General features: G+C 39.4%; 1 protein-coding gene across 1 annotated transcript; it reads right to left on the bottom strand.

Moving 5' to 3' along the window:
- Window positions 1-11,891: 11,891 nt before the first annotated feature.
- On the bottom strand, window positions 11,892-25,105 carry wnt3a (wingless-type MMTV integration site family, member 3A). Its single transcript, XM_030751828.1, has 4 exons — window positions 24,978-25,105; window positions 20,020-20,261; window positions 13,666-13,931; window positions 11,892-13,540 (listed from the first exon to the last, which is right to left on the bottom strand). The coding sequence occupies exons 1-4, from the start codon at window positions 25,097-25,099 to the stop codon at window positions 13,061-13,063; spliced, it is 1,110 nt and encodes a 369-aa protein (XP_030607688.1). The 5' UTR covers window positions 25,100-25,105; the 3' UTR covers window positions 11,892-13,060.
- Window positions 25,106-27,959: the final 2,854 nt, after the last annotated feature.

The following is a 27,959-nucleotide window of genomic DNA, read 5'->3' on the forward strand; positions in this document are numbered from 1 at the left end:
ATTGTGCCTTCTGACAAATATGTGTTTTGGTTCCAGTTTACTTTGCTGCTAAATAATTGTTTAGGATAAATCATCAACAGCCCAGTGAGAGAAAAACTAAATCACAAATGCACCCAGAGAGTGATCAGGATGATTTCAAGATTTCACTTTAAAATTTCTCACTTCCAGACATCACTGATGTTTTGTTATGAATTTTATTTGTTTAACACAAATTTTTAAGAAACATACATTTTAATAAATGCTTTACATGAATAAAGAATTTCATTTCAAGGAGTTTCATTTTGTGCATCTGGCCGTCAGTTTTTTGTTTTTTTTTAATAAACATATTTGTCTCAGATAATGAGAAACATCCGTACCTCAAGGAATCTACAAACTTTTGACTTTTACCGTATCCTGACTAACATTTCTTTGATTTGTTGAAGCATAATCAGATATGTGCTTTGTTGTGGTTCCCTTGAACTGCATGGTTACAGGTGTATTCCTGCATTCAACATTTTATGAACCGTGCTGAAAATGAACCCTGACCAGAGGTGATTAATCGCTACAGTTGTTTCCTCATGGTGGCCCTCTGCTAGCTAACACAACGATCGACATACAAATGCTGGAAACTTTAGCACACATTCATAAAAGTCAAAGTCTAAGCATTACAACATTCCTTGAACATAAACTGCGCACCCACCAGTACAGAACTGTCCTTTATCTGAGTGACCACCTCCTTGAATTCCAGCAATACAACTTTTACAACTACTTTTTGAGAGACTTGATGCAAACTGATTTGCCCAGATGTGTTAGAGGCAACAGAGTAAGATATGAAAAAGAAGAATAATGTGCCATGCGTGAAGACTGAACAGTTGGCTGCTGTTAACATTTTTCTCTCACAGAAATCAGCATTTAAATAATTTTTGCTGCATTCATAAAGAGCTGTGCATTAATTTCAAAACCTGTGCAAAACCCTGACATTCAAATCTGAGGTAACCATTGAGACTGTTAAGCCACTGAGCAGCCATGTGAATGGCTTTCCTTTTAGGTTTACTGGCCCGTCTGGACCGAGATAAACTACGATAGCTAAATCAAAGTAAAGTAAAGAAAAAAAGAGAAAAGAGAGCAGAAAACAAGGCTTCATCTGTGCAATGAGTCTGCCAGCTTCATCTGTTAACTGTTCTCTACATTTTCACTGTGAAAAATGTTGCATCTCACCCCACAAAAATAGGACACTTTGCTAAGTTCAGAAGTTAAAAAAAAAAAAAAAAGGAAAAAAAAGTAGAATTAAACCTTTGTTTCTTTTAATTGCAGCCCCAAAACCTGAAAAAACCCAAACCAAACCAAACAAAAAAAACCAAACAAACAAAAAACCCACCAAATCAGGTCCCAGTTCTTCTGTTTGCACAGAATCAGAGCGCAGGTGCAGGTGTTGAGTTGTGACAACTGAGATTAAGACAAACAGTTGCAATGAAACCTGTAAAATTCATATTTTATCACTATATATATATATATAGTGATAAAATATGAATTTTACACACATATATATATATATATATATATATATATATATATATATATATATATATATACTGCTACATGACTTAGCCAAGTCACATATCTGGACTGAGATAATCATCATTATGATGTTATCTTTTATTGAATGAAGATTTTAACAAAAAATATCAGAATTTCTTGGGTTGATCATAATATACATTTACAACATACCATGTAGTGAGTCGAAGGTACAGTAAAGATCCCAGAGGCAAATGCTAAAACCAACATACTCCCCGGGGAAAGCCAACGGTAATATCCATTTGAAAGACTCTTCTCTGTATTCCTTTTCGTCTTCATATCTCACTGGATACTGACAGTTGTGATGTGTGGGCAGACGACTAGAAATAGGACAGTAGGGGGTTTATATATTACACCCCCTCCCTGAAAGCACACACACAAACACGCAATCGCAAACAAATTTTGATGGCATCATCACGCTTAACAGCTTCTCCAACACATACACAAACTTGTGCACACACAGACACACATGTGCACTCTTCTTTTTTTCATTTTAATAGCCCTCTAAAAAAAGAAATCTCCTCTTTATTCATGTTAAAGTGTCCCTAGAAGACTTATGCCCACCTGGGTGGCCACAGCCTCAGATGGGATAGATACAGTAGAACTTGAAGAAGCGGCATCTCTCTGGAAGGAAATGTGCTTTATGTTTATTTCTGTGATGAAATATGGACTATGTCTTCACCAATGAAGCACTGTGGCCATCACCACCTGAGTCAGTCATGCCCAAATCAAAGTAATTTAAAGCTGATGAGACAGAAAGCAAAGCTCGTCTGCTGTTTGTGAATGGAAAATGGCTGCCAAGGGGCAAAACAGGCTTTGCACAAGGAAGTGGGTAAGGATCTCAGTAGGGGCCTGACTCCCCTCTGAGACGAGGCCTAGCAAGGATAAAAACGCTCAGTAAGGGGCTTGGGAACGCTGATCTAGTGTGTGTGTGTGTGTGTGTGTGTGTGTGTGTATGAAACAGAGGCAGAAAAAAAAGAATGTGCGTGAGCATGCATACATTTCTATGCACAAGAGATGTTTCATTTGTAGTCTCATGAGCTTTCGCCTTACGTTAACTAACTTATTTTGGACATGGGGTTTTGTGTTGTGGGCTTTCATTAATCTTAATAATTGTGATAATAGTCGCACATTATGAAATGGCTCGGGGGCAACCAATAGACTGCTGTGTGAGTTGTACAAAAGAGCTGGTTTGGGCTAAGCAGTGCTGGAACTCGGATGGACAGGCATGGGATACCTCCCTCTGCGTCTCATGTACTGGATTACGGGGGTGTGAAGCAGGAAACAAACCGAACATTATTACAACGACCAGCATCGTTGCCATGAGAGGGTCCATGCTGGCCTCTTCCATTGGCAACAAGTACTACTGGGCACCTTACCCCACGCCTATCACAGTAGGGGGCGCCACAGAGAGAGACAGGCCGGGGCAAAAGGATAAATGTGCACCAGTGTCGCCTGCCAGTCACCTTTGTATGGCGATTGTCGGCGGTCTGAAAAGGTCGTTAAGGGGATTTACATAAAATTTTGCACTCCGCCCTGGGCATGTACGTAAATGTTCGATTCAATATTGAGTCAATACTACTTGAAGGTTGTTTAAGTATTTCACAGCACAGTTTCTGGAAACAAAGGTAATGAGGTAGCTTGGCTGAAATGCATCAAAGCTCAGGTTTGGAAAACATCAGATTTTTTTTTTTTTCCAAAAACCTACTTACCCAATACAGAATTTTTCTTCCTTGATGCCACAAATTATTTCTAGTTGTTTTTTATGCTTCCATTGTGACCCTTTAATTCATTCAGTTACTATTGGTGCAGGATATGTGGGAGCCACTGGTGTTGATGGGAGATGTTCTGTGACATCCGTGACAGATGGTTGAGACAAGCTCTTCAAAGACACACTTCCTCGGAAAGGACATGGGTCCTCTGGCGTGGGAGCAGTGGTGTAATAAGAATGGAAATGGCTGGCTTGAGTATGTGGGTATACTGGCAAGGTGTAAGGGTACACATAGAACAGAACGTCCATGCCAGGAAACTGGATTTCCTGGTTAAGGATGACTTGGTCAGACGTGAGGTTACCATGGTCCTTTTTTTTTTTTTAATTCTAAGCACCTTCTGATGACCTACATCGAACCAGACATTTCATCACTTTCAGTGAACTCAAAGGGAAGTTTGACTGGGGTAATAGCTGAAGTTGCCTCTTCTGCTCTCTTTGAAACTCGACTTCCACATGGGCTATGACGAGCCATTGCAAGATGAAACAATAGTGAGGATAAAAGTAGTTCTTTGAAAGACTTTTTTGTTTCCCTCAGTGGATTGGTTTGAAGTTGATTCATGTTTGCTTTGTATACAAGTTTTTAAGGGTTGTCCCACCCCTGTTCCCTGTTTAAATCCAGCTATATCCCATGTGAGGAGGCATCAAAGATTAGAGTGTGAACCTGTTGCACCTTAGGGTAGATAATTGGTTGGAATGCACAGCATGTTGTAGCAGGGCCTGAAGGACAACCAGCAACAACCAAAATCTGTGGCATCAGAACCAAGGCAGTTTCCAAATTTGGAAAATAGGATTTTTTTTTTTAACTTGTCATGTTGATCCTAAACTATTTGTAGTTCTCCAGCATTCAGCTGTGACTTTGACAAGTTGATTATGAGTGGCCCTTTGGCCTAACATGCTACCAAGGTGGTCCAAACAGCGTGTTTTGACAATGGTTTTGCAAAGATCAAAGATCATCTTTAACTGACTGAATAATGATCTTTGAGTTATTTCTAACCCAGCCTTCAAGCGTGGGCACTATAAATTAATGAAGTTGTGTGAAACATAATTAATATTTTTTACAACCGAGACACTTCCTCATACATACAGACTCTTACCATTGTGCCATTTGTCTGGTCATTGTTTTGATAGATAGGGCTTTCTTGTGTGTGTATGCTTGGTGTGTGTGCTGCTTGACGGCGCACCTGTCTGCCCTGAGGCTGCAAAGATACAGCCTCTCATTTCTGGCTGGCACTAGTGTGGTAATACATTAGAGGGCTTGTCATTGTGCTTTAGTGAAGGCCGCTGACAAGCAATTTGACACTCTTGACAGATTCAGAGGTGTCAACCTGCTCAGACTGACAGGGAAATGGTCACATGAGGGCGCAGGTTTCTGCCTGAGTCAACTGGAGGTTGTCGCCCTAGGGTACTTTGCTTTAAATGCATTCGTGTTTGATTTATAAAAAAATAGGACAAAAGTTGATCATGTTTTGGCAAGTAAACTCTAAATAATCATAGCTTCATGATTATATTTAATAGCTATTGCACAATTTTGGCAGTATCACAATCTGTGAAGGTTCCGAGTTTAGTGCATAATGACATTAGACAGTTTTTCTCTGAAATGCACGTTTCCTCAGCAAACATGGAAAAAAAATGCACAACACAAAACAACACATTCTATCCAGTAATGTTAAATATTGTGTGTACACTTGCATGCAAAGATGTGAAGAACTGCAGGCTTGTAAAGGCCACAAAACGGCAAACAATTTAGCTGAAACTGCACAGGATGGAAATAATGGCACAATGAATTCTAAAGTCTCAAATCCTTGTTAAGACCCTCCATCTTTCAAACTAAACTGGATCACACCAAGAATCTCCTATCCCTTTATCCTGTTTAGATCCTCTAATCCCTCAGCCATTTTCCATTCTTTCTCTTTTTCTCATTTCAAATGGCAACTGTTTGGTTGTCCGGCATTGGAACGTTGAGAATTTGTCCTCTCAGTGAAAGGAAAGTAACTATACTGAAGAAAGGAAGAACAGCTTGACAGAGCCAAGAATGCTACGGATCTCTTTAAGTCCCATAATGAGATGTTTTCTCTGCTTGGAGCTTGTATTGACATGGAGACTAATGATTTCCACAAAGTAATAGATTGAGAGAGTAATGCGCAGGGGTGGGAAAGACAACACGAAGTGATTTAAGTCGTAGAGTAGCCAAGATGCTCAGCTCCTTTCTTTGTATGGGATGTGAAGAACCTTAATAATGTCACTTCTGTGGAGCAAACACTCAAAGAAGCATTATTACAGAGTTTGCAATAAATGTGGAACTCGGTGTCTTAAATTATAAAAAGCTTGTGTTAATTGCTACAAAATAGGCTCAATACAGACCCACAGATGAATGCTCTCAAGAAATGTGAAGAGATCTTTAAAAAAAAAAAGACACGAATTGTATGAAACTTTCCTCAGCTTTGAGACCTTCCAATTAGGGACTAATGTCATCTATATTAACCCTCTGCCCCCCCTCCCTGACTTTTCTTTATTGAGGGAAGGGTGAGGGGGTTGTGGCTGCCTCAATAAAAACTGCACTAAAAAGCAATTACAGTGCTGTGAAGAATGGGACTTGTCAGTAATTTGCTGTCTAAAACTGAGGAGATTGCAGGTCTGGGGCCGACAGGAATTCTGAGCCTGCAGTGCAGTGTGGGAAAAGCAGTGGGAAGGCAAGCACCACCCTTTGTGAGGTAATTACTGGAACTACCAGGGGCCAGCACCAACCCCTGCTAATGATAACCCCTCTCATCTCCCCCCGCTGGTCACCTCGTAATTGATATACCCAATCTCACTTACTCAGGACATGTCCACAATGATGCAGATAAATTTGGGTATTTTTATTCATTTTTGCTTCAAACTGCACTCAACAAATCTTCAACCCCCAATGTGAGCATGTCTGGGGGATGAAATGATGATTACCAAAAATGTATCAGTTTAATTTTCATTAATCTGATTTTGTCAGCATCTGCAACGGAGGCTGAGCTGCTGCATGGAAAGATGCAAGGAAGTCAAATGGGAAACACAAGAAAACAGGGCAGTGCTTTGTTTAAAATGATTTACATTTATATATTATTACACTCAGTTTTACTTGTAACCTGGAAATAGTTTAACAAGTTTTACTTTTCCAGTACTGATAGCAATGCCACTCTATACTGGAAATTTACATTCATTTCAAAGACTTTTGAAGCAGGTGTTTAGAACCACAACACAGAAAGGAACTGACTTAAACTGCTTGCATGCTCTGAAAACAAAGACGGCAAAGCCAATTGGTTCAGTTAAGGTTTGTAGTTGCAATAAAATACTCTGCTTTGCTGCCATTGCTGTGAAAACACAAGAGTACATATAAGAGACTGTCTGACTGAAAATGCAGTTTACATTGTCAGTGTTTACCATGCTGATTGAACATAAAAAAAACCCCACTTTAACCTTTTTTCAAGCTGTTTTCTCTTCAAATATTGCCTAAAAAAAAGGTAAAAATGTTCAATTAAAAGAAAAAATAATAAATTGATGTATTTGTGTATATTGGGGCAAAAATAATCATTCCAAATTCCTCAAAAGCGAAGTTTCACAGGAACAATGGACATTTTCTGCTGTTTTACAATAAAAATTGTTAGAAAATAACATTTACTTGTCAACGAAAAGACTGGCACACTACCAACTACAAAATATAATTCTTTAAAATCACAGCTTTGTAACTGTACAGTGACAGTATAAAGCCTGATGCTGCCATGAATTCTATCCAGCGATAAATATTAAAATGTGATCCATCAGAAAGAAACGATTGTTAGTGAGGCAGACTGACAGACTGAGAGGCTGCAGCTGGTGACCCTCATCCTACCTGCTGAACTGTTCTGAGCTACAAAGAGGTGAAAGGTTGACTAATGAGTGATTGTGTCTGCCTCCTGATCTGGACCCCTTGTTAACCAACATGCTCAGCACTCAGTTACCGGTGCATTGCACCTCACCGCAGCATATCCAAATGCATGCGTTTTTTTTTGCAATAAACACTAAAGAGTTTAAAGTGATCAGCACTGATATCGCATACACACACTCACCTGTAGTGCATTAGTCTCCCCATATCACCCTCCCCCCCAGCGTTATCAGCCCAGCTTGACTAATGTCCTCTTGTAAGTACAGAGGTGACAAAATTCCTTTGTCGGCTTCAACAATACAAACAGGCACTTCAAAAGGGGATGAGGCTGCTTTACAGCTGTCACGTCTCTTCTCGTGAAGGCTGTCCTCTTTAGAAATCTTTCAGATGAGCCATCATCCTCATCCAATGCAGGTGACATACTTTACACATTCCCCTCCCGGGTCTGCAAAAGGGAAAAAATGCGCTAACACAAATGTTACAGATGTTAGGATGTTTCAACATGGATGCGGGAGAACAAAAATGATTTTGTACAACTGTGATTAGTTTTCTGTAAAATATTGGTCTCCTCTTCCCGTGATTCTAATATTTATGCAAAAGTGGCAAAAAGTGACTGGTACTGTGTGATAAGCAACACGTTAAATCTAGAATTTAGTGGGCGAGGTGTTGGATGAGGTGTGAGTGCTGTCAAGGTTTATTTATTTAGAAAACAGAAGTGAGAGCCATTATCACCTAGAAGGCATATAAATACATTATTTAATATACATTTTAATATTCTGTGATATCAACACAAGATTGTAATGTTTGTCTCCAATTCATTCATTGGATGTTAGACTGTGGCAGTATAAAGCAAAAGGTTATAATATCAATATATTATAAAACAGTTTAACTTCTATTCTACATCTGGACACACTGCTGTGTGAAATGTGTTAAAAGAGGTGTACTGAATCCAACGGAGTGATCTGAATCCAGAGAGAAGAACACCCAGACATCAAAAGACTGGCTTCAAAGTCAGTTACATAATGAAGCGCCCACACACTTCACTCTTCTCTGTACTTCAGTTTTGCTCTGTCACCTCTGCTGTGTACGGCCTACAAAGAACAGCTTTGAGAATCCTTCTTTAAAGCTACAAGCATTGCCCCAAAACATTTCAGGGTGAAATGTTAATTGTCAGCTGTGTTTCTTAGATTTAAATTTGCCTTTAAATATTTTTCCACACAGGTCAAAAATATCACGATAATCAATAGTAATCCAGGCTTGTTAGCTTGTCATTGGGGATTTTTGTATCGGAATGAACATCAAAAGGATTCAAGACAATCTGGCTGCAACCAAAGTGTGACTTCTGTAGGCGTATTTGCATTGTGTCATGAGAGTGTGGGCCTTTGCACCGCTCCACTGCATATATGTCGCTCTGGTCTCCTCACAAGAACATAGCTTTATTGAAATGCATGCAGTGGTCACGACTGAATGCCAGGGTGAAACTCAGGACAAAAAGTAAAAAGAGGACATTGATTGCAATTAGGCCCATTGTCTTCCATTTATATGGTTATTGGGTGATGGCACTTGCAGTCTGGTCACGTCAAAGTTCTCACAGTCAGGATGCCATCTCTCTCACTGCAGCTTCTGCAGCCTCCTCTGGCAACTATCTGCTAACAATGTTCATCTCACTTGGGTGACAAAGCAGCAAGGAGGGTCTGGCCGAAGGGGCCATTTCCTTAAACTAAAGCACACTGTTGCTGCAGGGCCCGAGTTTCTGTCCATCCTGTGATCTGTTTCATGTTTTCTACCTATTCTCCCATTGAGCTGGTGTGAAAAGTGTCAAAGGTCGCAGTGTGGAATGAACTGCTGACACCCTCTGAGTCACTAAACCAAATCTGAACCTGGTTGGCTCCCAGAACTTCCTACACAATGGAGTTTTCAACATGTCTTTATTCATTTCCGGTCATAAGGAGGGGTTTAGAAGCTGCAACACTGTTACGAATGTCTGGGAGAATGAGTGCACTCACGTAATGAGTTCAACTCATGACAGACGGCTTAAACTATCGCTTGATGTGGAGGTGAGCGCACTAATGAATCCACATGAATGACAACGGAAGGGTATCACTTTTTGTGGTGCTTCCACTCTGGAGGGGGTGCGTATCAATCTTTCTGTGTGAGAATGGGGTTAGATAGCACTGAGACCTGGCCTCTGGTGGTGACATTGTTGCAGGGCTCAAAGACTATCAGGGGTCCAGCAACTGAGCTGGAGCACTGGTGGGCTCTATTCACACCCAACCCCTAATCTATCTTGAAATCAGGTCTTTCTCCTCAACAAAGCTCTATCTTATTCTAAACTCTCATTACTAAGATTTTTTTTTTTTTTGTCATTATTGTTTCTCAAAAAGCACAGCTGGCCTCTGCAGTATTTTTTCTTCTTTTGTCCCATGACAAATCCAAAGCCTATGTTTGGGCATTAGGATCTGAATCTATTGGTGTTCATGGCTACCTCCACATACCAAGTATGTGACCGTGATTAGGTTTTTCATTTTCTGCTTAAAAAGCACATGAAATGCACATTTATTGTTTGGAATAGGGTGAGAGATAGCATTTTCTCAGTCTGGAGACAGGAAACGTGCCTAATTCAAAGGATTTTTTTTTCATTTAAAACCACAAAAACATGCTTGAAAAAAGTTTTGGAAGGGAACTATATGGACATACATAAAGACGACTCAAATTTTCCTTTTCTACGAACAAGTACATTGACACCATGCAGACTTACTGATTCCTTACACTTCCATTTGCAGTGGCTATCTGCCACAGTTAGGGTTGAAGATCTTTGTTTCACATTATTGCCCCCCTCTCACTTATCAGCTTTGGCTTTTCAGTTTTACTTTGGTTGAGGAAAACATACAAAATTTTTTTTGTCTTTTATAACCTATATCCAAAATGGCAAAGCAGCCCTTCTACTAATAAAAACTTGCTTCCTTTTAGAGCTTATTTTAACAGCTTCTTTTTGACAGTGTTATTTATTTTACATTGTACTTTCAACTCAGATTTAAATGCTAAATTTATTTTCTACATCAGGAGTGTGAAACTGATTTTCCAAAAGGGCCACATAAGAAACGGGGACTGTTGTGGAGTGTTGCAACAAACTTACAAAGAGATAAAATTCATATAGAATAGAACTGAGTTCAGCTTACTGTTTCTCATTAATGGCCCACCCCAGTTTTACATGCATACTCCCAACCCATCACCTCCCTGAGCCTGGTTCTGCTGGAAGTTTCTTCCTGTTGGAAGGGAGGTTTTCCTTCCCACTGTTGCCAAGTGCTTGCTCACAGGGGGTCATTTTGACAGTTCAGTTTCCTCTATAATTATTGTATGGTCTTTAACTGACAATATAAAGGGCCTTGAGATGACTGTTTGTTGTGATTTGGCACTATATAAATAAAATTGAATTGAAATTGAGCACTCATGGTCAGTCTGGTCACTGATGCATCCTTGGCTTTAATCATTTCTTGGCTCTCATGAATGATGAATTTTGACATAAAAAATATATAAAGAAGCTCAATCACAGAAAATAAACATTGACTCTTTTTTTTAATTATATTTTTTTAAATTTTGGTGTTACAGAGTTAGCGTTTAGAAATCTACTACAGGCAGTAGGACAAAACAACACCTGTGTGCAGTCAGTGGAAAAACAGAGATGAGGTAAAAGGGCTACAAGTTACAAGTCACTCAACACCATTTCAAAACATGTATTTCGGCAAATATATACTTTTAATTACTAATATGTACATAGCATAAAATAAATAATTATAAAAAACATCAACTTTTAGAAATTCATAAAAACACAAGAACTACTTTGTACAAAGCTTTGGATTTAAAAACGTAACAAAAACAAATTAGAACATAACCAAATTATCCATACAGGTGATCACTCACAAAAAAAGTGTACTGTAACAGGTCTTGTACTGCAAATGCTGGCTGCTGTGTAGTTCGCTAAAAAAATGGCCTAAAATGTGAAACTGGTTATGGCTGTTTCAGTCATGACATTATGCATTCCTGGGTGGGCATTTTTGAATAAAACGCACACGCCTGAGATGTAGCATTACATTAGCTGTAAACACACTTTTCCCAAAAACTTTATGTAACTTTCTGTCTCAGCTTTCAGTAGTTTTACATTTTCCAAATAAATAAAAAGCTGTTTTTTCTTGTTATTTCTTCTCAAATTAAGGGAGAGCAACATGATTATTCTTTGCCCTGATGTTCAGCATGACTACAAGGTAACAGGTGACTATAATAACATGTTAAACTCTATTTTGGTCTATTTGGTTAAACTGTACGCAAAAATTAGTAAAACTTCACATTTTTAAATTTTTTATTTATTTATTTATTCTAAACCAAACTACTTATAATAGATTTCTTTCACAGAAAGAATCAATACATGCCAAGAATATACATATGAAACATACAGACGAAGACAAACTATATACGGACCTAAACACGTACACATATTATCTTAGCAGCATTAAAACAAAGGAAGTATTGATAGTTTCAGTGATGCTGCTTGTTTGTTTAGTTTAGGAACAAAAAGCCACAGCTGAGGATGATCACATACACAGGTTTTGGTCATCACATTACAGTGACTGCAAATTACACTGCAATATACAGCTTATAAAATACAGCTTTGCCTGCTTTTTTTTTTTTTTTTTTTTTTTTTAATTTACCATTTCTGTTTTGTTTACCAGGGAGTACACTTTCATTTGATTAAATATCAAAGTAAAAGAATATTATATGAGAAAAAGGGACTACACCTTTCATAAATAACAACTTTCCCCACACCGAGTCACGTGGCACATTGCTAATACTGTTAAAAACAAGGAGAACATGCTTCATATTTATTAAAGGGACACAAGTGCTGACCTTTCACTCTCAGTTACGGCTCTCTGACTATCACAGCCTCAAGCAGGGGGTTTCTTTTCTCATCTTTGGTCATAACTCTTGGTGACGTTTTGATCCAGGTGTTTTCTGGCGTTTCAGGAAGTGTGCAGACTGCGTGTACTCTCGTTTTGCTGATGTTCAGCGGATGTGGCTTCCTGTCTACTCTCAAATAAGATTAGTGGTTTAAAGCAGATATTAACTGGTTAGCTTACGAATTTGAGAATGTAAACACAGCAAACGACTACATTCACTCAGGTGCAAGTGCATTCTTACCCAAACATCAGAAACATATAACACTTTGAAAAGAAATACTCACACACACAACGATAGTGTTAGTTTTCGGAAATACACACATAAAGTAGTCATATTGAGGAGGTGAATACATGCTGCTGAGTGTCTGATCGTGTCAACTGCTCACAACTCTTGTTACGTTTCACTGCAAGAACAAGTGATGATTAAACATTGAAGGAAACGTTCACTTTCAATGAAATGTCTTTTTTTTTGCCTCACAGACTTGAAAGCATTGGCAGTGCTGGACTACTCTCGACAAAAGTAACTACACTGAGACAAAAAAAAAAAAAAAAAAAATCACCAATATGGTGTTTGTCAATTAGCCAAGAATTCTCCTTTCCTACATCAACACTTTTTTTTGTACTCGCTACAGATATCAACATTATGGCCATCATCACAACTGTCAGTCCATAAGGGTGATGCTCGCAGACTTTGACATCTACTTGGTTGTTTCAGTTAATTTATGCAGAGACTCACTCTTTGCAGCATCAAAAAACACAAGGCAGTTGTGTCTTTGATCGTGGACATGTCAGAGAGCATTACAGTCTCTCAGGTCTTGTAGGTAAGAATCTGCATTTGTTCTTCAGCCTACTGAAGTCACTATGTTTTGGTGAGAAAAAATGAGAACATCTCTATTTGCAGGTGTGCACGTCGTACACCCTCACACACTCCTGACAGCTGACATAGCAGCACCAGTGGAAAATACAGTGACACTTCTCCTTTCTTTTCTCAGTCCGTGTGTTGTGACCTCTGCCGCAGCACAAGAGGTCACACCCATCTATGCCATGGGACGTCAGGTTGCAGATGCGATCCCGGGTGCCAAAGGAGCCAGTCTCAGGATTGGGGTCACAGAAATTGGGTGAACTTTCATAGTAAACCAGGTCACGCTCTGTAGGGGGTTTGAAGTAGTTGTATTTGGGTCTGAGGGTCTCCACCCATCCACGGGACTCCTTATGTTTCTCAACCACCATCTCAGAAGCGCTGTCATACTTGTCCTTCATGTAGTCGCCAACAACTCGGAAGTCAGGCTGAGACCACCAGCATGTCTTGACCTCGCAGCTGCCGGAGAGTCCATGGCACTTACACTTCAGAAACATGTTGTCGTTGAGAGACTACAGATTAAAAACAAAGCAAAACAAAACAAAACAAAAAAAAAAAAAGTTAATTCATCTTCTAAAAGTAGAACTGGTACAACACAACTAGTAATGTATATATCTTTCTATATAGGTAAACTAACCATTCTCCCTGCTTCGTTGTTATGGCGGTTCATTGCTGAGCGTGCATCAGGACGATTCTCTCTCGCATCAGCAAACTCCCGAGATACCATACTCCCAAACTCCACATCCTCGCTGCAGCCACCCCACTTCCAGCCCTCACCAGGGGGGCCTTTGTGACGTGTATCACATCCACAGATGGTGGCTGAACCCTCAGCACAGGCACGGGTCACCGCAAATGCCACTCCCGCTGAGGCAATAGCGTGAACAAAAGCTGACTCTCGAGTGGCTGGAAAGACAAAGACAGACATCTGTAACACATACTGTATATCAGAAAGCTTCTGGAAGGATCACTTGGATAATGTATCACTTGTATATCTAATGTATTTCCAGGATTACATTCCTAAGAAAGTTATAGCTTTAATATATATAATAATTTATATAATTATATATATTTAATCAGCTATCAGCACATGTATTCATTGTATGAATATATGCTTGTATAATCTCATCAGCAAAGTTTTTCAACCAAAGCAAACAAGGAAACATCAAACAAACTAAGTAGCCCATTGCTCCTGTCTGTTGCTTGTGTTTAGGTTGTATTTACCACAGTGCACCAGTGTGTGGGTTAAATCAGCGCAGACATCAATCGTCCTGTCTCTAAATAAGGCCAGCAAGGCCTCTGCGTCTCTGTCTAACATAGCTAACTGATGAGTCAGAGGGATCAGGATCTTCCAGAGAGATGAGAGGAAGAGACGGACCTGACAGGTCTATAATTAAGAGACTCAATTAAGCTTTTGAAAGGTTAGGAAACAGCCTCACACTGAGGGGAAAGCTCATAGACACAACATAGATATGGGTCTTTAGAAATCAGATATACCATTCCAAAAAGGGAGAGACTTTCCATGTATCCTTTCCCTGTCAACTGCTTTAACATGAATCATTAAGACGGAGAGGTTGCTTTGAATATATGTACTTGTATGGTCTTGCACAAACACAAGCAAAGACAAAGAGAAAGAAAAGAGAGAGCATGAAGTGGAAACTTTATGAGTAAACATGAACTGAACACAGTTAAAAAAAAAAAAAAGCAAAAGAAATATGAAGATCAATAATGAAATCTAGCATGGCCTGTGTGCATGTGTGTGTATGTGTGTGCATGTGTCTGAAGAACAAAAAATGATAGAGGGAAAGAAAGAAAAGAAAGAAAAGAAAAAAGCAAGACATATAAAGCTAAGGGAAGCAGGAGCTCCTCCCTTTCAGCAGGTTCCAACCAGTTTGAGGACTAAAGGGCATTAGAAACAATGATGCAAGAAAAAAGGCCTACTGGCATCCTTCACCACCCATTTCATTACTGCTACTGTATACACACGAGGCTACTAATGTTCAAATACATTTGAACTAATGCTCTCCTTCCTCAAATCTCGCTTTGTGAATCCAACACATTTCTTTTTATTTGGTGTTGTCTTATTTTCATGAAAAATCAAAGCAGCCAAAGACGGTGGCCTGAAGAAACTGTTTAAACTGTTAAACTGTTTAAAAACTGTTTAAACTGTTTAAGAAATGATTTATATTATATCTGAAGTGACTTAAAAGACTCGGATTCAATTTCAAAAAGGGAAAATACATGCTGAAAAGGGATTTGGAGCTAACAGTTGTCTAACTTGGGAAACATAACTTTGAACCAATATTTGGATTTTAGTTTAGTTTGATTCTTTCCTACAATAAAAAACGCAATATCATCAGTATAGTTATTCTGTGAGCTTGTCACAGAATGGGTGGGGGAGTGAAATGGGAAAAATGGGATTATCCTGGGATAAAATAGCCAAAGGAGAAGGATTGAAGCAAATGGAAAAAAATGTCCTGGCAGTTCTGTGTGACCAGAGGGGCTAACAAATATCTAAAGTCATAGATTTCTTGTAATAAGTCTACAGCTTTCAACAAACTGCTTTACAATATCATTACAAAGCCTGGTTTTATAACTTCAATGCAGTCATCATATAACAAGATGACTGCATTCAAGAAAATACAAATATCTGTGCCAAGAAATGCTGCTGTCACAAAGCTCTAAAAGTCTTTTTCACTTTGCAGACACGAGACATTATCTCACATTGTAAACTTAGTTTCAATATTTCAACATAATTTTAATATGGTATGTGTGTGGTCCATTTATATATGATAGTAAAAAGATGCTAATAAAAACATGATCTGACTAGAACTCATATTTCATGTCTTGTGTTTTCTTTTTTGTTGCACATTGTCAAGGTGGAGTTAAATTCTGGAATTTAATCCACCTGCGCTGGCATTTTCTTCACCTGGAAACTCCACCTCTGACATTCGCAAGAGCTTGAAAAAAAGTGACTGGACTTTGTTCAAGTTTGAAGACCACTTATCCAAGAGGCAACTGAAGAAGAAAGAACTTTCTGAAAGAAACTGAAGAAGTCTTCTTCATTGAAGAAGCCTCTTGGATAAGAGGTGAAATGTCTTCAAAGAAACTGAAAGAAGTCCAGTCGGCTTTTTTCAAGCTCATGAGACTATCATGACCTGGATGACTGAGAATCTACACAGACACACCTCTGCCATTAGCTCCACTACTTTTCCTTAGTTTTATGACCAATTTGTGGTATTTCTTCTCAGACAATGCTTTTCCACCAAACTTTGCCAGACTCTGGCAGGCCAAGTGGTCCCTACAACCTGCTGGGGGGTTGAATCCCCTATTGTGTTGCCACTGTCACGCTGTGTTAGTCCCACAATAGCCCAAGATATTTTATATGAAATTTGCCCTGGCTAGTGATTAGTGGGGACCAAGTTAAGTCATAGCAACAGAGAACTATGCATTGGCTGGACCCCGCTTGTCGGCAGACAGGGAAATCCCTATTCAAATGGTTTAATAAAACAATCTAAAGGGCGTGTGAATGGGGAAAAGCACTTTTTCTCCTGCTTAATCTCATGGTTGCGAAGATATTGTGCTCTGAGCAGTGCCCAGCAGGGAGTGGGGCTAAGGTCCCCCCATCAACTCCATTTACCACATCCCGTCTTTCTTTCTTGCCCAGAGTTAATGATATACTGGTGAGCCAGCTTCCCTCCCCCAGCATGGAGAGACATACGTCTCATGAAATGCAGAGACCTCTTGGCTCATCCTAAATAGTTACACTTTCTCATCCTTAGGTCATAGGTCATAATCCACATCCCCTGGCCTTTTCCTGGTTAGTTTAGATTGGACTTGATACATTTAGATCCATTTATTTAGGTGTATTTCCTGGCAGACAAAGTAGCTTGGGCAGTGCAAAAGCACCCACAGTGAATAAAGGCATGCTAGAGCTACAGTAGTGTCAAACCTTTCAGTGTAATTTACATATTACACAATAAGATTTTCCAATGAATTTCATTTTAATTTAATGGCTTCAAGAACAGGCAGCACGGTGGCGTAGTGGTTAGCACTGCTGCCTCACAGTTAGAATACCATCTGGAAGGCCTGGGTTCGATTCCACCTTGGCCCAGGCCTCTCCCTCTCTCTGTGTGGAGTTTGCATGTTCTCCCCGTGCTTGCGTGGGTTTCCTCCGGGTCCTCCGGTTTCCTCCCACAGTCCAAAGACATGCACTTACTGGGGTTAGGTTAATTGGCTACTCTAAATTGCCCATAGGTGTGAATGAGAGCATGAATGTGAGTGTGAAAGGTCGTCTGTCCCTCTGTGTTGGCCCTGCAACAGGCTGGCGACTTGTTCAGGGTGTACCCTGCCTCTCGCCCTATGACAGCTGGGATAGGCTCCAGCCCCCCCGCGACCCTTAACAGGATGTGCGGAAGCGAATGGATGGATGGATGGATGGATGGATGGGCTTCAAGAACAAAAGTAGCTGTGCTTGTCTCTTCCTGTATAGGTGTTAACACTTGAAACTGTAATTGTCCATCTTTTGTAGCAAAGTAAGTAACCTTTACTAATTTTATCATATGGAGACTGATCATATCCATATAGTAGGTAGGTGTTCTTTAAATACCAAGAATACCAAAATAACTCTGGGATCGGCTCTGTGGACTGAGGAACACCTGCGCAGCTTTCTATTACCTTTCATCACAGGTAGATTCCAGCAGTGCATGTTTTGACACTTTAGTTAATGTAAATTAATGAGTGCTGACGCAGACATAGCCCAGAGGTATGGCTCATGATTTGGGGTGTGGAGAAAAAGAGGTTTAGAACATGTATAAGGAAAGAACATGCTAAAAGATATGTCTGTTTTTTTTTAAGTAATGTTACTCTTAGATAAGTGTTTGTATTGTCAATCAATGCATAGTAACATTGAGCAACAGCATTTTTATGTGTATGTAGCTTAAAGTAGTACAACTCATTAAATTGGTTTTCCACAAGTGAAACCTATTTATTTCAATCAATTCTTTGCCTCTTCGCAGTACCCTCAACTCAATTCACACAATTTCCTTTATTTTTTTTTTTCTTTTGTAAAGGCTTTATTCCTTTAGTCCATCTTAATCCACTTCTTTAAAACAAACTTCTGTTCTTGGTGGAACTGAAGTGAACATGGACAGTGATGCACTGAACTGACAGTAGCTAAGCCTCTGTAGCAAATAAAGGTGCCCGCTCTTCCTTTCAGATCTGGCCACAAAAAGGCAGGAGGAAACAAGAGTCTGAATTTCAGACAAACTGACACCAGTGAGGACAATGGCAGGGTTGCATGGACAAACACTAGCATCAATCAAATCCAATGAAATGGAAGCTCTCTCCTACTAAGCCCTATCAAAGGCCTGTGAGCCCCTGAGCCACTCTCCTCGGCCTTTGACAAAGGCACTTAATCCAGCCACTTTGACCTCTCACATTATTAAGGGCCTGAGTGACCCTAATCCAATCAAAATGATTTACTAGAGCCCAATAGCCGCCTTCTCTTTCCAGTCAGTACCCCTGCAATTTAGGCCTGGGAGGGGATGCAAAAGGAAAGATGTAGTGGCGTTTTGCACCACAATAGCCCTGCGATTGAGCACCCCTATCAGCCACCAACTTCAACTCAAGCCTTTTCTACCAACTGGCTCAAGAGTTTATTAAAAGCAATTGCCCTAACTGACCTCCGGCCCCTGGTGTTTACATCAATCTTCTGTAAACTAGATGATGAGTTTAGATCATGACCTCAGCCACTGTGTCTTCCATGCATTCTTTAATTTGAAGCCCATAACTCATTTCATTTCAGAAATCAGGAAGAAGCAATAAATTATCCAACTGAAATATGAACTAGATATTTTGGTCTCATTTGCTTTCTTGCAGGGGGATGGAATGAAGTGAATGTCTGTACACTAAATATGCAGTCAAGAACAAGTTATTTTAGCTTAGTGCAAAGACCGGAAACTTGTCTGTGGCAAAATATCTCGTTATAATATTCTTAACTGGCACTAGCCCCTCACAAATTACTAAGTAATATTCCCTTTTTAAAGACTTAGTTATAATCAACTGCATTTACTGTTAAATATAAAATCATCTTTTCTTCTTGTTTTTTGGCCAGTTTTCTGGACAGTGGGGATTTCTCTTGCCTGAGCTCATGATTAGACACATACCTGAGAGCCATCTGCACATAAGCTAAAAATTTATTTTGAAATACCTCTATGCCTCAGGTCAGAATCTTGGGTAAGGTACATCAGAGGAAAATACCAGCAATCACAGGGGATCCCCTCCTAAAGAAAACTCCAACAAGACAGAACTTACTCGACTTAGGCTAATTGTGTACATTGTTTCATGCACACAGGGCCCCTCAGACTTGTTCAGTCTAAAGTCTATTTAAACAAGGATTTGAATAAGCATAATGAATGATGCATGCAGGGAGTGCGGCTCTGCTAATGCTAATATGAGACAAAGGGGATACAGAATTGTTAATGGCAGACTTAATCAGCAGAGAGACACAATAAGTCACTTTTATTGCTTTTTTCTTTTTAGGTGGTTTGAAGAACTAAACGTTTCCAAGAACTTTGTAGTGATAAGACGTTCTCAAACACATTTAAAGGCAGTGGAGTCATCATAAGCCACTGCTTTACTACAGTCATCTTTTCCTGTCAGAGAGGCATAGTTATTCTTTGTTTCTGCAGAAGGTATTGCCTACTTTTCACTGATAATGCTGATAATGTTCATTTCTTTAAGAGACTTTTTTTTGTCAACTAAGGACTCTACAAATCCACAAGAGTTGTCTGAATTCTGGTCTTGCATAGTCTGACTGCTCATGTTTGTGAGCATTTGGATTCAGCACACCTTAGGCAGGGATGGTTACAAACCCCCACTAGGAACCCTTGAAAGTTTAAACTTTGCAACGAGCCTAATGTTTTCTGACAGAAAAGTAGCAGGAAAGAACAATCTGCATCAGAATCCACACCAGTGTGCTGTGTAACAGTACCTTTATCTAACACTGGCCCAAAAATGGCCAGACTGTCATTGATTGTGGTGCAGTTCCAGCGTCTGCCTCTGAACTGGTGCTGGCACTCCTGGATGCCAATCTTCACCCCCTCAGCCACACTTGGCATGATTTCCACATAGTTCCGGCAGAAACGCAGCTGCTTCGGCACCAGACCCGGTATGCTGCCACAAAGGATAGGTTGAGTACCCAGTGATGAGTACTGGTGGCCAACTGCTAGTGACCTACAAGAAGAGAGGAAGTCACGTTGTCAGTGTATTTTCATAATTATATCTTATGTGCTTATCTGTCTGCACCTTTATCTATTGATATAACACCACTCAAGTGGGAGACTAATTTCCCTCCTGGTGCAGTGTAATTTTATGTCTGAGTATGTTTGATTGTGTGTGTTTATTTGCTGTATCAGATGCTACCATTAGGCGTCCATTCTTTATCCCTTCAACTACCCTCTCTGCAGGCACCTGGCTTTTGTGTGTATTGAAATTGCAGCCCTGCAAACTCAGAAGCAGGCAGTGTTTCTGTATAAGATGAAAGTCCGTAATGCATCCAGAGGTCTTCATAGACCTTAAGCTGACAACTTGGGAAACTGCACCTTGTTATTAACTGTCCGCACACTTAACAGGCCTTCAGCTTAGGGTAATAAGAGTGCAAACCCTACGCTGAAACTTCAGAGAGTGTATTAAGAGTAACACTGATCCTCCCCTCCTTTTTTCCTTTGAGGAAGGTATTCTGGGATACAACAAGTGCAAACTTGGTCCACTGATTACATCTCTCTCTCTTCATGCTTGTATTGCTTTCTCTCTGTCTTTATTTTCTCGGCCTCTCAATTAAGACTTTTAGCACATAGCAATCATAGATATTGGATATCCACTGTATGAATGAATATTTATCTGGGCCATTTTTAAAAACGACTTTGCTGTACTATGCTTGTATGTCTATGTTTTGGAATTTCCACACTACAGAAAGGCATATTTATTTATATTAATTAGTTTAAAGTTGTACATAATTTTGTTAAGATTTTAGTAATACCATCAGTGGGGAGGCTGATTTGATCTGTCTTTAGCCATAAAAACAGCAAGAGCCCTGATTATTGTCTGTGTGTCTGTATTAGACCTAAGATAGACTGGCAACCTGTTCAAAGTGGACCCTGCCTCTTGCCTGAAGGCCGTATGGAAGGACAGATGTAAGAGAATGGATGGATCAGTAAATGACATTTTTCCTATGAATTCATGAATCACTGACCTTAAGTGCTTGTACTCTGTGGTAAGCTATCAAAATCAGTACTTTGACTCTTTCGTAATGTCACAGAAGATCCAAATTATTTAATAGCAGAGTTCCTGTTATCTTTGGCAAATACCTTGTGGAGTAGCTACAAAGTAGCTTGTTGGCAATCAAGACAAGCCCTTAATTTACATCAACTGTCTATTAAAGACTAAATGCTTTAAGAAGCACTCTGTTGATCCTCCCCGAAGCTATACTGGATTCATAATGGTTGATGTAGATTCTCTATAAATGCAGCCTCAGAGCAGGTGTGCAGTGTTTTGTTTTGCAGTTAGCTCACTATCTACCGACCTGTTCACTGTTCAAGGACTAATCCCTGATCAAAACAAGATTACCAAATTCCTGAATTTGGCCCTCAGGCAGGGTTTTTTTTTTTTTTAACCCCAAAAAAGATCCCCTCAGCCCAATGACCCCATGCTGTTGGTTTCTGGTGGCTTTCATCATGTTGACCTTTAATACCCCAATTAGGTTTTACATTTAAAGGTTGATTTTTAGCTCTCTTTCATTATTAAGGTTGTCTGTCAGGTGTGAAAGGATCTTCTGAGCCATGAGTTGACCTGATGAGTTACTCTTGTTATTTCTCCCAAGCAAACACCAAAGCAATGAGTCACACTGGTTTCAACAGAATTTCTTGCCTAAATTCTATAGACTAGGCTACTCCAATTCATCATAAATGAGACATCTAGTATGTCAGCAATGACAAGTTGAAAATTGCTCCAGAAGAAATCACATTTGTCTACATTTTGTGTGCTACAACCATCAGTATACAAGGCAGGTTCCTACTACAATTAACCTCTTTTTGACTGTTGTTAGTTCATCAACCAAGAAGCACTGGTTTGAGCTTGGGTTGTCCCAAACACACGGAAGGGGAATGGCAAGCAGAGGTCTCTCATTTTAATGGATATGAAGGGACATGTCAGTCATAGTACTTTCTCTTTCTATTCTCGAAACTCCTCAGCATTCATTTCCTCTACATAGAAGACAAATATGCATCTTTCTGCATTTGGCAACTGCAAATTTTAAAAATATTTTGCACATGTCACTGAGTGAATGCCAAGTGCATCCCAGCAGCAGGAAATCATGGAGGTCAATGGTCATATTATCTCAGCAAAAACAGCAGCTTTAAGGATCTTGTGAGGGTCAGGTTGGAGGCATTTCTGCCAGGTCATGTCCTTGAACTGTGTCCCACAAGATCATCATGAGTCAGTGTGCTTAGGCTGCTCAGCTCAAGTGTCTCTATGCCTGTCTAAGTGGGGCTGAGTAATCTCTGCCACCTCTTTCCTGTGTTAGGAAATGGCCCATGAGAGGCGGCAGGGCATGTTTCACCATGGATGATTTATGATTGTTTTAAGAAGCTATTGCACAAAAGACAGTGTTGTTGGATACTAATTCCAACAACTATTGAAAAATACTTGCTGCATTATTTAGATTTTAGGTATTTACTGAATCCATGCAACTTTAATCTCTTTAATTCTTAATAAAAATTCCAATGATTTCTTCAGAGCAGCTGCTTTGCAGAGATGCTGCATTTGTGATGCTCGATATAACTAATAAGGAACACAGGATTCACCCAAGTTGTTGAAGTTTATGTTTTCTATGTAACAGTGAAAACTGTTACATATAAATACTTAAGCAAAAATATATTTGACATTCAATTTTTGTCTCAGTACAAAGTTTCCCCCACTCATCTAAGTGTATCCAGCACAGGTTTAATGCATATTTCAGCAAGCCCAAGCAAGGTGCTTTAGAATTACCACTTTACTTGTGGGCCCTGAGGCCTTGGAGCCAACTTTGACATCAAGAGAATATGTTTGGGAAAAGGAATGTGCGGCAAGTTTTCACCTCCAGGTATTTATCTTCTAAGGTGGGGTGGACTAGTGAAGAAGGCGGTGGAGTGGCGGGTGCAGCCAGGCTATGTCATGGCAGGTTGAGAAGAGACAGACATGAACCTGTCTTAGTGCAGAGCCGTATCCCCAAGAACTACTATGGTGCAGGGTTTGAGTGTGATGCAGCTCTGATGGCTGCTTCAAGGCAAGTTCGTCAGTTTCTGTCAGCAAAACATCCCGAGCTGCTTTTCACAGAAGTTCTAGATCATAGATGACTGGCATGCTGTTAGCAAACGGAGAGACAATGCAGGCATACCGAGTGCAATCCCAAAAGATCCACATTATTTGACTTAGGATGAGTTGCCATGAAACAGAAAAATCACTCAGTAATCTTTCAAGTAAAAAAAAAACAAGGTTCAGTATTGTGCCAAGACGACAGAACTGAAAGGTGATTTCACGAGCTACTTTTGCAGTTAGAGATTGTTTTTATAAGGGCGAGTGATGCAGCAGAATTGCTCCCATTATGTTTACTTGTTGCCTCTGTAGTTAGACTCTTCAATCACTGACCTGGCACCCTCCAAAGTCAAACAATCAACACAGAAGTTAGTTCTTGACTTGCTGCAGGGTTTCAGCTATGACAGAATGGAAAACTGGCCTTCCATTGTGCCATTCAAGCTCCACAAAAAAAAAAAAAAAAGGTCCTCCCTGGCTGTCTTTGCCAGAGCACTAAGAAAAAAAAATAGCATAAGAACAAAACATAACTTTGTCTTGCACTGGCATTGAGCAAAAAAGTAATGAAGATGCTCACATTTGGTGATACACATAATGTTCTATAACTACACCAAAGATGAAAATAAGCTGAATAATAATAATAATAATAATAATAATAATAATAATAATAATAATAATAATAACAACAGTTTACTGATTTAGGTCAAGTTTTTCTCCCACATCTCTCTATCGAGAGGGCCAACTTTTATATCAGGATTTCCTTCCAGCTGAGCATGTAATTAGTTTCTCATCAGTCTTACCACCAGGGGACCCATTAAGGAAAGTAGATTAGGTATTCACCAAATATTGAATGATTTATTAGAAATCAGGCAAAAGAAAAAGTATTATTTATGGGCTGTGATAACAGCTGAGATTGATGGATGAAGCTTGAACATTATAAAACAGCACATCGTCATGCAGAAGATACCAAAGTACAGTTATCCCACTGTTTGTAACTACAGACTAATTATACTTCCATTAACACTTCGCTGCTTCCTGTCCAATCTGACGAATGAAACATATTTGAAGGACGACTTATTAATGTCAGTGTCACGCATTTAGAAGGCAACAAGATTGAAAAATGTAGTCAGGAGTGGAGTATGAAAATGACAATGACAGCACACCACCAGACACCACCATCTACACACACACACACACACACAGGACTCACGCAGGCACGCACACAGACACCTGTTGCATTCTGGAAATCAAAATTGCTCCTGATTTGCAGGTTGCATGTTTCGTTCATCTGCGCCATTAGTATTAAAATCAGCCAGAGATAGCCCCGTCTATTCGCCTGTTACTTTTGGTTTCCGTGCGTTTCTAAGGGTCTTTTATCTTTAAGAAAAGACCTAATTATCAAGTCAAGCTGTACATTTGTTACAATTAAAAAAAAAAAAAAAAGTGACGTTAAAACATTATCATCAGCGCGTACCGATGCCGGGCAGCTGACAGAAGACGTATCAGAACTATAACCACTCAAAATGCCAGTTCAATCACACTCCCCACACCTTTTTAAAATGTGCCTCCATTTGTCCGGGAAATAATGTAAATAAAGCTTACCACCAGATGGGATAGCTTGCCATGACATGCGTAAGCCCACAGAGCAACAGGAAACATCCAAGGCATATCATCCTTAAAGTTTCGTAAAACATCTCCAGCAGAATGCCTACATACGCACTCATCCGCGTACCGATTTTAACCGAAGCGGTAAAAAAAAAAAAAAAAAAAGAAAAGAAAAGAAAGGAAAAGAAAGGAAAGAAAAAAAAAACAGCGCTGATGATTTTTTTTAAATTTCTATCCTCCCAAAAAAAAAAAATAAAAAAAGAAAAAAAAAGAAAAAAGAAAAAAGAAAAACAACAACAACAACAACAAAAAACAACAAAAAACAAAAAAGCAGAGGTAAATCTCTTTCGCGAGTAATCCTGGCAGAACTCTCGGAGCCAAATATTAAAAGTTAAAAGCCGCTTTTTTTTTAACTCCTTTTTTTGGGACCCAATCAGCAGGTATTGCCAAAGGGGGAATTCTGATGATATGTTCCCTCTGTTGGCTTGTCAGGCAGCTTGAACTCAAACACCAGAATGAGCTAATTTTAAGATGTGTTTTAGTGCTCACTGGGAATCAGTCGCATTAGCATGCAGCGTGTGTGTGATATATAATGTTGTTTAAAGGAGAGAGGGAGGGTCTGAAGGATTTTAAATAGACATCGGAACCCCTGTGGATTGCGTAGCTATAACAACCTGTCCGGATTTCACTCCCTGGCTTGAAGCTTCTAAAATGCAGAAATAAATATGTGTGAATTGCTTCAGACCATTATTAAGCCCTAGAGTCCTTTATGTGCGCCTCTTTGTCGTGAATGTAAAATTAGAGGTTTGGAGGTGCTTCTGACAAGATGAAGGGTTGACTGAGTATAATACATTTAATAATAATAATCATTATTTGTTATATTTATACTTTAAAGTGTGAAAAAAATTAACAAAACCTCAGTATATTTTAAATATGTTCTAAAATTGTAAAATGTCAAAACGGTGGTATCATTTTAATTCTTTCCCCATTATCCTATAAATTAGACGCATGTTAATACGTCAGTCACACTCACACACTGATTAGGAATTTATTTATTTTTTTCTCTCAAAAGTTATTACCTCATGAACTTCTACGACTGTACACTTAAGAACATTACTGTGTGCATGATAAGCTGTCAGGCTACTATTCCAACGAAAATATCCGATAAACCCGGCCGCAGCACTGACTCTGAATAGCTGACTGTCGGTTTTTCCTTTCTCAATGTCAAGTAGCTGTTGATAGCTGATGTGAGGTGGACCAGTCTTTTATCTACAGGCAGTGATGTTTGTCTTTAGAGTTAAAAAAAAAAAAAAAAAAATTGTGCAATATTTTTTTTCAGTGCACAGTCACAACAATCCCTCACATCTCATGTTCAGCTTCAAGTTTTGCATCACTTCAGTGTTTTAGTCAGCACCTGTTGTTGTTATGAAGATGATCGCGAACGTTCCGATTGCTTTTCAATAAATATGAGAGTAATGATTTCTGTAAACCTCCAGTGCACTTTTATTGCTTTCTGTGGGGGAAAATTTCCAAAAGCTGGAAAACTCGCTCATGAAGCCGGTGTAATGTGTAGTAACTTTACCACACTTTACCAGAACGAATGATCTTCATCATCATTCGTATAATATTTAACGTCGCATGCCCGATCATGCAGTTTGCCAAATAACTTTTATTTGCTTTATTGCGTAGATTCAGATGTTCCTCTTGCACAGTTTCTTACAGACTCCACACTGTGATGTTTGGGCTGCTGCAACAGAATTATACCTGCTGCTTTCGCTTTGTCGTTCTCTCGTCTGTCCACTGACAGTGGCCACTCGGCCAAACCTGTCATTATTTTCTAATTTCCTCATGCTCATGGCAAACCAAACGCAAAGAACATGGCAGGCAAAAAAAAAAAAAAAACCCTTTCACAGTGGTGTGAAGACTAGTTGTTAGCGCCATCTAGTTGACATACTTATACAGCGCAAATCAAGCCAAGGGCAAAACCCTCCTTTCATATAAAACAGTTACTTTTCAGCCACATCTGTATTACTAAACAAAACAACCTGTGGTCATTTTATCACTGTTACATGTTACACTGACCTATATCCCAGATATCCTTCAGTGTAAACATGCTGCTTACAGACTTATGGATTCTTAATAATATGCAGAATCATAACATGCAATAATATAATCAAAACAGTCGCAATTTTGCAGAAGTAGCTTTTTGTTGTTGTTGCTTTGAGTATTGTATGCACTTGCTAATAAACTACAGGAGAAAATTCTCATGGCAGTATTGCTCAGCCTGTATTTACTTAAACTTAAACTTAAACAGGAGCAGAAGATGTATTTTCCACAGCTAACATCTCCAAACAGAAGATCACATATTTTTTCGGTTATTAATTGAAATATATTATTCCATTAAAACCTGACTCAAATTTCAGATGGTAGAAATGATGATTATTATTATTATCTAATCATAGCCATGATAATAGCTATAGTCTACAGAATACACTCACTGCCCCCTTTGTTAGGTAACTGCTCTTTAATGCAAATCAGCCTGCTCCCTGGCAGCAACTAAATGCATGTAGACGTTGTCAAGTTGATGTGCTGAAGTTCAAATTGAGCATCAGAATAAGGAAGAAAGGTGATTCAAGTGACTTTGAACGTGGCATGGTTGTTGGTGCCAGATGGGCTGGTCTGAGTATTTCAGAAACTGCTGATCTGCTGGGATTTTCCCACATAACAATCTCTAAGGTTTACAGAAACTATCCAGTGAATGGCAACAGCAGCTCAAATAACTCCCCATTTCAACCAACCAAAGATTCTCTGAATGCACAACACGTTGAATGTTGAAGTAGATGAGCTACAGCAGCAGAAAACCACACCGGGTGACACTCCTGTCAGCTAAGAACAGGAAACTGGGAGAATAGAAGATTGGAAAAACTTGGCCCGGTCTGATGAGTCTCAATTTCTGCTGCAACATTTGCATGTTAGGGT

The sequence above is a fragment of the Archocentrus centrarchus genome, chromosome 17, assembly GCF_007364275.1.
Source record: "Archocentrus centrarchus isolate MPI-CPG fArcCen1 chromosome 17, fArcCen1, whole genome shotgun sequence".
Taxonomy (NCBI): domain Eukaryota; kingdom Metazoa; phylum Chordata; class Actinopteri; order Cichliformes; family Cichlidae; genus Archocentrus; species Archocentrus centrarchus.